Source organism: Centropristis striata, chromosome 19 (assembly GCF_030273125.1).
Source record: "Centropristis striata isolate RG_2023a ecotype Rhode Island chromosome 19, C.striata_1.0, whole genome shotgun sequence".
NCBI classification, from domain to species: Eukaryota; Metazoa; Chordata; class Actinopteri; order Perciformes; family Serranidae; genus Centropristis; species Centropristis striata.
In genome coordinates this window covers 20,494,799-20,507,157 of record NC_081535.1, presented here as the reverse complement: position 1 = coordinate 20,507,157, position 12,359 = coordinate 20,494,799, and the positions used below count along the sequence as shown (strand labels likewise).

Here is a 12,359-nt window from a genome sequence, read left to right as displayed (position 1 = left end):
AAATCAGTCTCTATTGTTCTTTTTTGGAAAATCCTACTCATTCTACCTTTAACATCACTGTAAGATCCGAAACTTCTGTTTCAGATAAATTAGTGATTAGTGATTCTGTTTATAATAAAACCCTTTTACATTTTTGGAGTTTGATTATAAAATGAATATTGCCCTAAATGTGTGTTGAAGATACAATTTAATCACTAGAGGTGACTATTTAGATATCATTTTTTCCGTCTGCTTTTATGCCTTTTAAATAAATGTTGGAACAAATGTGAACAAAAATGTGCATATAGTGAATGTAAAGACATTAATACATTTATTCATTTTTTGTTTGAGCTCTTTATAATTATATACTGTATTTCATCATTGTCTCACAACACAGAAACCAAAGTCACTGATGTGAAGGTAAACTGCAGTACACCAGGGTTTCTGGGCACTAATTTATGATGCACAACATGCTTTTTAATGTAAAAGGAGATACAAGTTACACCTCTCAAGCAATTGAGAGCCTCCTCAGCTTTGTAGGGCAGTGTAAATATAGAGTTAATTGAGTTTCTATAAAAGGGCCACTGGAAATCCCAAGATATTGCAAGTACTGGGTTAAAAAAAAATGGATGTGAACAGACATTGGACATATTTTTATGGTTAGTCAGCACCACTGGGAGGTCATGTAAATATACAACTACTACTTAAGGTTTCTGCTAAGTCATGCTTCTGAACTGTTTAGTAAATATTAAACCGCATCCTTATTTTAAATGTAGCAATATTCAGAATCTTATTGTGTAATGAAAACAAAAAAATGTTAAACTGGACTCATGATGTTCTCAACATTTCTACACACTAATTACAGTACAAATTGTTATCTTTAATTTTGAATAGATCATCATGGTAGAGACAAAGAAAACAAATCTACAAATTAATCTTAATTAAATACAAATACTGAACAACGAGACATAACTACACAAGTAGACCCACCCTTATCTGCGGCACACCCAAATCATAGCTGGTTCAGGAGATGTTTTTTTTACAAGTTACATAACAAGATAAATGGAGATCACCTGTGTATAATCTGGGTGTGCCAAGTGAATGTAGGTTAAATACACATGTATGTGGGTGGTCCAGCTGCTGGTTAGTCAGTTCTAACACAGCATTATGAAAACAAACCTTCAAAATAAATCTATTACAGGTTTATTGAAAATTGGAATGAATGAGGTAAATCAATTTAATTGATGTTGATTCTTGGAAATTGATTGTTTAACCAAACCTCCTCCACTTAACAGCTGCTTATATGTATGTTCACTGTTATAAAACCTAATGTTAGCACTTAGCATGCTGGTTAATGCTTTTGTTTCCAGTATCCAGTATAAAGCTGTAAAAATCATCTTATTTCACACTGACAATATCATATTTATTCTGCATTGGCTTGTTCCAACTCTTCAGTGGAGTTATTTTATGTTTACACTGAGTGAAATGTTTAAACTTGAGAGTCTGAGTTTTTACCTCTGGCAAGTTCGGTCTGTCAGTCAGACCTCCACTTTAATCCAGACTGAAATACATAACTCAACTACTTTTGGGTGAATTCTCAAAAATTTGGCTCAGACATTCATATCTCTCTCAGGACATTTTTTTACTAACCATAGTGATGCTCTGACTTTTCATCTTGTGCCAATGCTCAAAATTTCAGTTTCTCCAGGTTGGTTTGTGGCCAAATGCCTGAAAAAGTAATAGTGCTTCTCAGCTCTACTTCTTGTTTTGTGCTACTTAACAAATGCTACCATTCAACATGTTACACCAAGATGCTAGCATGCAGACGTTACTATTTAGCTCAAGGCACCACTCTGCCTAAGCCCAAATTTACCGCTAACATTTCTGTAGACTCTTAAGTCGTGTTCATGATTGCACCACTCCATAATTTATATTATTTTATACCCAAGCTTGATATATTTCTTTCTTTGTAAATTCAAGGATCTCCGCTAGATTTTAGAACAAAGTTCTGTAGAGCTGAACAATTTCTGGCTGCAGAATTAGATTAAAATAAAAAATAGACGAATGCCTTTTAGAAGCAATGCATGGCATTAAAACTCTACATACAATGTCTGCAATATAAATTTCAAGCATCCACTTGCATGCAGGAAGACTGTGGTGGTATAATGGTCTTAAATTGGCTGTTTTCTTATGGGAATTCTACATTGTGGCCTACCGCTAAGCTAGCAGTATCACTAAACTTGCCTTGGAAGTCACTCTTAAGCTAATGAGAGCACTTTATTGAAAATACAATACTAATATAACAGACATAACTCACTGCTGACTGCAGAGCATTTAAGAAAATAATCTGTTGAGAGTGCTCAGCGTAGTCAGTTCTGTTCAATATGCAGGCCAGGGAGTAAACGTGTATACACCGTATTTAGTGTGACAAACGAGCAAAACACAGAAAGTCACACTGATTGAACACAATCCTAAATAGATCTGACCTAATTCTAAATCATCATCATCATGCAACTTAACACTAAACTTCTGTGTTAGCATTTTTGTGTCTTCTTTTTCCTGGAATTTCCTTTCTGCTTTAAACTTTATTCCTGTGCTAAAAGGCCACATCATAAACACTCACTGCTTTTTGAGTGGCATCTTCTAAAAGCCAATTGTTTCCACAGGCTCCACATGGCAGGGCTTTAAATGTCTTAAACAGCCTGTCACTTATATACCGCAGTGTGTTCCTGCCGTTAGCTGATGAGGTGAGGAATGAGGTTTCCAAGAAGAATCATTTTTCCTCATTTCGCCGTCTGTTAGAATCTATCACAACTGCTTTGTCAGTCACTATTTCCTGCCTCCCGAGAGACTCTACAGCTTTAACAGATTTCTCAAACTAAGGTCAGAGCTCACTTTAACGGGATATTGTTCTCAGAGGGAGATTTAACTGATCTGGGAAGGCTCTGGACATCGGCCATACTGGACCTGAAAATCTTCTGGGGCTGAAGAAACCATCTGTCTGCAGGTGAGCGGTGCTGTGCCTCTGACCTGGCTATTGGTTAGAAATGTGTTTTAGCCATCAGCCAACAACAATCTCTGTTGTAGAAAGAAACTGACTGTGACATGCTGGCAAATAATATGTTATTGTAGAACATTTATTTGAAAACGGGCTTGAATTTCGGTTCGGATCTACATCTGGTTTTGCATTGAAATCAACTGTGCAGTAAATATTAATTTGGGTTTTTATGACAAGCTTTGCAGCTTTTCTTTGCACATTGCTCCCTTTGTGTTAAAGATGTGACGGCCACCCATTAACTTCCAAGTGATCAGTTTTGAGAGCTGATAAATATTTCATTTTCAGCAAAGATTCACAGAGGCGTTTGCTTACCAGAGGCCCATTTCAGGGTTAAATAGATTTACTTTCAGGGCTTTCATTGTTATTATATATGTTTTGATTAAAGTTTTCAGTTAATGCTTTCGTCTATAAAATGTCAGAAAATAATAAAATATGTCCAGCACATTGTTTTGTCTGACCAAGAGTCCATGCCCTTTCAAAAGTTCTATGCACAATCACAAAATGCTGCAAATCCTCAGATTCAAACAAATATTTCAACCTCAAAATTATACTTTGTATATCCATTACTTATTCAATTTTACCTTGAATTTCTGAAGAGAAAGACGTTTGTTTGTATCGTTTTTATCACTTGCTTCCACGGTGAATAAAGAATCCAAAACCAAATCCTGATGAATTAAACTAAAAGGGGACCGATGTAACAAAAGCAAAACTATATAAAAACATCAATTTATTTATTATTATTATTATCATTATTTCTTTTAATTTATTTATCCAGTAGTATGTTCACTTCTTCCCAAAACCATGCATCTTGCATTTTGCACTTCCGCATAAAAAATCCCATACCTACCTAAGCAATTATTCATTATCAAACCAAATATCAAAGTAGTTGCAGATTAATTTTCAATCCATCAACTTCCCATGATCCCCTAATTCACCTCTCAAGTTTTACAGCACACCGTACATGTATCATGCATATAAAGTTATACTAACACAGAGTTTGCAGCACACACTTCACTGTCATAATGAATCACAGCAACAGAGTGAAACAAATGTATGTGAATATTTACCAACTTTTATTTTATTTATGAGCTTGGTACAACATAAATCTGTTCACAAGAGATTTTTGTGGTAAATTTGACACTTTAACATTGAAATATGGTATTTGTATCATTATAGCAACAATAGCATTAATGCTGCCAGAAAATGCCTTGTATGAAAAGGCAAAACCTTGAAACTCATCAGACAGGAACCTTAATAATGTCTTTGAATATTCATTCATCTTCTTAATTCCCCTGTAAAGTCTGATTAGATGAGAGTAACTGCACATTACATTCAGGTAAAATAAGATTAAGTTGGATAAATCCATAAAAAGTAATGGGGTGGAAAGAGTACATTAACAGATTTATATTAACACATTACTTTCCCTTACGAGGCCTCCTAAAGTAATGTCTGTCCTCCAGTGTCTGTGTTGTGGGGAAGCCACAATATAGCTGCCTTTGGTTGTGAAATGCAGGGGAAGGTTTGATTCTAACTTTGATTTCAAAGCTTCTCTGATTACCAGTTTGACCAAATTGTTTGCAAATGTCCCTATTCACCCCCCCCCCCTCCCCCCCCCCCCCCCCCCCCCAAAAAAAAAAAGAAAAGAAAATCGAACATATTCATCTTGTACCGATTTAAAATGGCTCCAAACTATCTGGACCTTCTCACAGAGAAGACAATAACGTACAATTTCATACATAAAATAAATTAACATCACAGAACACTTTTCACATTTTAACATTAAAGGGGTTGTTCTGATTTTTTGGAGTTGGGGTTGTATGAGGTAGTTTGCCATAGTCAATAAAAAAAAAGTACTGCTGTGGACAAGGGCAGCAGTAAAACACCTATTAAAAAAAAGGCTCTACTTGCAAAAATCAGTTTACGTTGACTCCTTCTTTTGCATCAAATGGCCCTTTGCAACAGCCGTTATCTATGTTCTCTTTGAAGCCACCAGATTTTGATCTACAGACATCTCACAATGTGAAACGACCCAAGAGATATTTGATCTACAGACGTCTTTTGGGCATCACATGACTGTCCCAGAAGCTTTCATTTCAAAGGTTTTGAAGGGTTTGTCTGGATTCACCAAAATCACAAACTAATTGAATGAGGCAGCGGCAGACCAGCAACTCATGTGCTCTGTGAGGTAAAATTTCTATTTTTGTCAAAGGAGTCTGGTGGCTTTGAAGAGAGCACAGATGGATATAACAGCTTCGGAATCCTGTCAGAAAGGGCTCTCTGATGGCTAGCCAATGCGGTGCAAATATTCAAAATAGAGGATACACTTAAATTATTAAACTTTGTTGTAGGTGTCTGAAATATGTTTTCCTGCTTCATCAGTGCACAGCAGTACATTGATTTGCTTCCGTGCCAGTCCACCTATTTGCTTCTCCAAACTGGGGCGTGTGCTGACCGCCGGATAAATTACCTCATATAACCCTCCTTCAAAAAAATCCAAACTATCCCTTTAAATCTTTACAGTCATCATGCAGGATGTTAAAACAGCCTCGCAGTGGTTTTTATAATACAAAAAGTGCAAGAAAAGAGCTCCTCTACAATGTCACGTTGTTCTCTATGGTATTGTTGATATAACTACTTGTGATTGTATTAATTTAAGTGTATTTAGTGATATGGTGTTAGTGGAAAGTTATGACTGAGGAGTAATACATTGATAGTGGATATTTAGTTCAGTAAAACATCTGTCAAATAGCAGTCCACAAGATATCTACAGGTTAATGTTGTTCAGTCTTAAGATGCTTTTCAGCTATTAGCATGTCTTTGCAGTTCCCTTCTTCTGTTCATATTATTTCGAGATCATGCTATATGCATCTCTCTTGTATGTTTGCCGTCTCGTCCGTAAAAGTCACATGTAGAGTCGGGTCCTTGGGGCACATTGGAAGCTCTTTCACTGGCCTGTCTGGTGCTCTGTCACCTAAATCAGTCTGCAAAAGCCCCCTCAGAGGCGCCTCCACCTCCTTGGGGCCCTGTAACGTCTGTGCATCTGGCGGACTGGAGCCGCTCTGTGTCCCCAACTGAAATGACCTCCTGCTGTTTACCTCAGAGGGGTACAGGAAGGTCTGTGAGGTGCTCACCATTTCCTGCAGCTCACGTGACACCAGCGAGGGGGAATCTCGTGAGATGATGGAGGAGGAGAGGCGGCCGTCGGCACAGCGAAAGTGCCCACCGTTCCTCCGTCCCCGCCCGCCCATTTTGCAGAACAGACACTTGATTTTCTCCATCAGCTTGAGGACCACTGTCTTTCTGAGTAGGATGTAGATCCAAGGGTCTAAGATGGGGTTGACAGAGGCCATGCGGATGGCCAGAAGGTCTTTATTCAACCCAGATGATTCTTCTGCCTGGTTTCTGGACAGCTGATTTGCAAAGATCCTCCACTGATGGCACAGAAGAGAAGACAACAAGATCAGTTTAAGAACTTATTGTTTGGTTGTCAACATGTCAAGTGCAGAATCAATTTGAGCTACACGCCCGGACTTGTCTACACATCATTTACAAAAGCAAAGTAATTGTTTATTTGACATATTCCTACATGGTTGGCATGGGGCGGTCAAATCTAAATAGACACTTGGCTGAGTTTCACAACCACAGCAGTGCAGAGATGGCAAGAGGCCAATAAAAACAGTTCTCATCATCATCATCATTCATCATAAGAGAGCCTCTGGCCTTTGGGCTTCCCCAGGGTCTAATCAACAGTCCTCATTTCAAAAAGTCTGGGCCACAAAAGCCTAAATGTTCGACATGTCAGTTATAGAAGTGACATCCTGAAACGACAGTTTTTATGTATTTGCCAAGTCCCTTAAAATGATATTGACAAAGCAAATTGTGCTTGCTGTAATCAGTCCGTTTCATACTGGGCCTTTTAAATATATATTTTTACCATTCTTCAAGTGGAAAATATGGGGGATAAAAAAAAGTACAGCATTGTAAATATACAATCTGAGGTTTATCTGAGGTCATTGGACATTGGAAAAAACTCACTTGAATTGTTTAACTCTGACTGATGAAACTTCATATTAACTTCAGTTTAACTTTGTAATACATTTTTAAACATGAGGAGTGTGGATATGTCCCGCAATTGTTCTCCATCAGAAATGTTTACAGCCTGTTAAAGCAGATTTGATATTCATACAGGACTGTTTTAGATCTGTGAACGTATCATTTAATTTGATTTTTTTCGATCACTGCTTTTTGCCCCACAAATGCAGGAAATTCTGCATGTCATTCTGCAGGAGACTGCAACTGCATGAGTAAACACCTGCAGGAATCTCTTCGTCCACGCCACCTTTGGTATTTGTATTGAATACTTTGTTCATGTGCAAGAACCACATGTTTTTGAGTTATTATATCTTAATGTTGGATCTTTTCCATGCAAATATTGACATAATGGTTCTGCCACCCCTTAAACACTCCACGCCGCCTTCTTGCAACCCCATAAAGACGCCTCTCTCAAAGATTGTTATCAGAAAGCGGATAAGAGATAACATTTCTAAACCCCAAATGTCCGATAATGCTGCTAATAGTTAACCATTGGAAACGCTGTTTTCAATCAGCAGACAGGGGGAGTGTGAACCATCTCACTTTTGCCACTGAGAAATGCGTCATCTTACCACAGAGATCTAAAACAGGAACACAGAGTTCAGGTATTAACCATCTCCTGCCTGGATGTTGTTTTTAATCATCGCATTTGGTAAAAGTTATGTTTGTGTTTTGCTGTGATAAGCATTGTTGGAAGAAGTACTCAGATCCATGACTGAAAAATAAAGTAGAAATACCACACTTTAAAATACTCAATTACAAGTACAAGTCCTGAATTAAAAACTAAATTACAAAATGTATACTTGTGTACAGAAGTTTTGTCTGCTAAATGTTCTTAAAGCACCATGTCATAAAATCATGTGTTTGTCAAATAAATTTAGATGACTAAACAGTGCAAGTGTAAAGTAGCTGCAACTAACGATTATTTTCTTTATCAATGAAGGCGCCCATTATCTTCTCGATTGAACGAATAATCGTTGGGCCACATAAATGTCAGAAAATTACTCTCCATGTCTTGTTTTGTCAGTCCATAACACAAACACATTCAGTTTGATGTTATATAGAATAAAGAAAAGCAACAACTATTCAACGGGTTGGCAACTGATTTCTTGCTGTTTTTGCAACAACAACAAAAATCAAAAATAATAGCCTACCATTAATCGACCATCAAAAGTATTTGGTGGTTGTTTTTCTTTTTTATTTAAGTCAAGTACATTGTACCTAAAAACAGTACATGATTACATGTACTTTGTTATTGCACTACTGGTTATCAGGGAGCACAATTATTGTCATTCTTAATTCATACCATTTTATTACTTTCTGATGAATTTAGTTGTATTGTACGGTAATTTCTTTATTTGTTAAAATTCTGATACGTAAAAATCCATTTCGCACATAGAGGGTGCCAAATGAGCCTGGCTCAACTACACGAGTAGCTACTCACCACTAAAGGTATGGAGCAGATGAGAACCACAACGGAGGTAGCTATCAGCAGGATCACCATCTGGATCTCTGCTCCAGCTAATCGTCTGAAGCTTCTTCTGCGCCTGAGCTCCGCGATGCGCCGCTGGTCCGTGCCCAAAGAAGTGCGGCGGATGAACCGCTTGTGCATCAGGATCAGAGCCCCGCACACCATCACGTTGCATATGACGGTGGCCAGCACGATCACTGAGTTCACACCCGCGTACATCAAGTTAAAAGTCTCGACTCTGGTTTGGTTGTTGTGCCAGTCTATGAAACACCAGGTCCCCGGTCTCTGCTGCGTCACCTGTCCGAGCCCCAGGCTGGGCAGCGCGCAAAACATGAGGTTGGAAATGTAAATGACCAAAAGAGTCAGAGCAGCGAGTTTCTGGTTGACGTACTCGTTGTAGAAATACGCATGGTTTATTGCCAAGTATCTCTCCACTGACATTGCAAACAAAATGCTGAGCTGGACCACGAAGAAGAAGAGCAGGATGAAGCCGGAGTACTGGCACAGCGGCTGACCTCCCGGCCACTTGCCCTTTACGTAGGTGGCGATGGTGACCGGACTGGCCAGCAGGGTGCCCAGGAGGTCAGTCACTGCCAGGCCACACACGAGTGTGTAAAAAGTCGTCTCCTTCTGTTCCTTCCGAGAAATCCGCAGAACCACTATAGCGATGACATTCCCCACCACCCCGACAATGAACATACTCGCCGGGATGAGCAGTTTACTCGCCTCTGGTGCCGTGGAGTTCATGCCTGCTGGGACGTTTTCACTGCTTTACACTAAGAAAAGACTCTCCTCTCGCTTCCAACGTAGTGACACTTTCTGTTAAGCATAGACCAAATGCTCCAAAACGAATAAAATCCATCGCGTCCAAATGTCCCCTTTTACGCACAGAATTAAACCTCCATAATCCAGACAAGTTCTGAAGAAAACACGAGCAATCCACAGGTCAGAGATGTTTACTCTTGTGGTTTTGGTTTGCAAAGCGATGCTCAGTCGCTGCGAGCTGCGCTTTACGTTGTTGTCACTCTCAAAACTGACAGCGAAGTTTCCTCTCAGGCCACTGAAGGCAGCTCCTCCTCTGCGTCTCATTTAACCAGTAAGCTGTCTGTGAAATAGTGCAGCCACGCGCAGCGGGAGAAGATTTGTGCACGAGGGTACAGTTCAAGTTTCACTTCTTTATTGTCACTGAATTTATCACCAACTCCTTATCCGTCATCTGTTGACATCAGCAAAGTCTTAACTGTCATTAGTTTAAACAAGATCAGTGCATTTATGGGGAAGTCTGCAGAAACGAGACATCAGATAAAAATCAGAAAACATGTACGTGGGGCAGAGCATGTCAGCGCGATTACTCACTTTACTGTACTGATAGGACGTACTTACATATCTCTTAGAAGTAGTTCTATGTATTTGCAATTTAATGCTACTCAACACAGATTGAAAATTTTAACTTTTTACTCCAGGACATGTATTAATACTTCACTACTTAAGAGATTTCATACAAAACACCACCTTAAATTATGAGGCATTTGTTACCTGCAAAGCTGTCCTTATAATCAAGTCAGTTTGATCTATGATTTAGTTTACTAGTGCATAGATAGATAATGGACGTCTAGCCCCTTATTATCTCTGTACATGCGATCAGTGGGAGACATTGACTAAGTACATTCACTCAAGTACCATACTTAAATACATTTTTTACTTACTTACTTGAACTTTACTTGGGCTTTTCCACGTAGATACTTCTACTTCACTACGTTTTACAGGCACATATTGTTATTTTTACTCCATTACATTAAGCCACCAGCTTTAGTTGCTTTTCAGGTCCAGATTTAACATGAAAAAGGAAAAATATGATCAATTTAAAATGATAAGCCCAAAAATAATACAATTCTGCATAATGAGTACTTTTACTTTTGATACTTAAAGTACATTCTGATGCTGATACTTTTGTACTTTTACTGAAGTAAGTCTGAATGCAGGACCTTTACTTGTAATGGAGTAAGTCTGCAGTGTGGTATTAAAACTTTGACGTAAGTAAGGGATCTGAATTCTTCTTCCACTACTGCATGTAATAAGAGTATCTCAGCATGTTTTCTTTTAAGTTTTAAATATTTTTTGACTCAAAACTGGTTAAAAGTAACATGTTATAGCAGAAAAACTTACTTGTTTTAAGGGGAAACACATGGCAAAAACAGTTTCTTCATACTCTGGTTAATTTTGAGATTTTTTAGCTATTTAGTCTTTCAGATTAGCAGAAAGAAAATATCCAAAATACACATTTGAGTGATTATTTAACTACCTATTTCTATTTGGTTGTGTGGATTTCTCCTAACTTCACCGAAATCTGGCATTAGATTAAAAAAGATATTCAAAATTCTCTCTGTTTGACTCACACAAGTCAATGAAATGAAACAATTTTGAACCTGGCTTTATCAGATCTTAAGATTTCTGCTCTGGAAATGCATGCACATTTTATCATATATAGCATCTAATCATAAAACTTCCACTCCAAAAATAATTGTCTTAATGTAAATAATCAACTTTTGAAGTTCGATGGTGTTATCTATCAGTAAATTGTTAGTCACCTGTGGTGTTTCCCCTTAAGAAAAAAATATTTTTTTTACAAAATGTGAGTAAGAGATGAGATGAGTGCCTAGAGTATTAATAGTTTTTTTTAACGCTTAGCTTAGCATGTTAACACAGACCTGCGTCATTTCCATGTACGTTTGATTTGTGGTAACAGCACCTCTACACCACACTTTCCCATCTTGTAAACACGCCACTGAGTCAGCGTGACACATTTCCAAGAGATATCATAATCTATGTAAAAAAAAAAAAAAGTTTTTCATTCTAGGTGGCGCACAAACTCATCTTGATGTTAACTCAACATTAACATTGCATCTTCTTCAGTCTATTCATTTATTTCTCTACTAGAACTAAGACATTTTTTTTTATTTGTCAGTATTCTGTTTTACTTGGAAGTGATCCGATTGTGTTCAACAAAAGCCAGCTGCAACAGATAAATATCTAAAAGTTTGTTAAGACACTATAGTCAGGAAGTTGATAGTGCGTTCAATGAATCAAACAAGAAGCAACTAACAAACCAATTCTGTTATTTGTGGTGTGTAAACAAGATGTTTTGGAACAGGATGTTAGTACACGGTTACAAAGAGGCGGAGTGATCTGTGGTGTGTGCTGAGAAAATGTGTCATGTACTCAACCAAACACCAACTGAAACCTTCATAAAGCTGCCACTTCCTCTGACCCCAGGGTGGAGTTTTCTGTCTAACAAAGCGGAAGAGAACGAACATCTTTCAAAGCATCAAAAAGTCCCTTAATCCTGGCTGAGTCTAAATTTTTATACATATACATGTTACATTATTATTTTATACATTTACATATACATTTTTTATATTTGCCTATCCCTGAGTGACAACTTGTTATAATATCGAGACAGCATTTAAAGAGTAAAATAAAGAAAAAGTCCAGTGAGAAAATATAATTTTTTGCCAATTAGTCTCTTCGTGATCACAATTCTTATTGGAAGGCCGTTTTTTTATGTGCAGCCATTTTCAATGTTTATAAACAAAAAATTGATATTTAGGGAAAAGAGTGAGAAGTAGATCATCAGAGAAAGGTTACTTATCGTACACATACCTGATCACTCTTCTATTCCCAGTTTAATAATTTTCTATTCCATATGCATGGATTATGCATAAACACATGTATGGGAAAAGCGTGTAAGTTCTATTAGCT

The 12,359-nt window shown here is 37.8% G+C and overlaps 1 protein-coding gene across 1 annotated transcript; it reads right to left on the bottom strand.

The window, feature by feature from the left end:
* Positions 1–4,673: 4,673 nt before the first annotated feature.
* Positions 4,674–9,642, bottom strand: ptger4b (prostaglandin E receptor 4 (subtype EP4) b). The gene is made up of 2 exons (XM_059358730.1): positions 8,574–9,642; positions 4,674–6,468 (listed from the first exon to the last, which is right to left on the bottom strand). The coding sequence occupies exons 1-2, from the start codon at positions 9,345–9,347 to the stop codon at positions 5,896–5,898; spliced, it is 1,347 nt and encodes a 448-aa protein (XP_059214713.1). The 5' UTR covers positions 9,348–9,642; the 3' UTR covers positions 4,674–5,895.
* Positions 9,643–12,359: the final 2,717 nt, after the last annotated feature.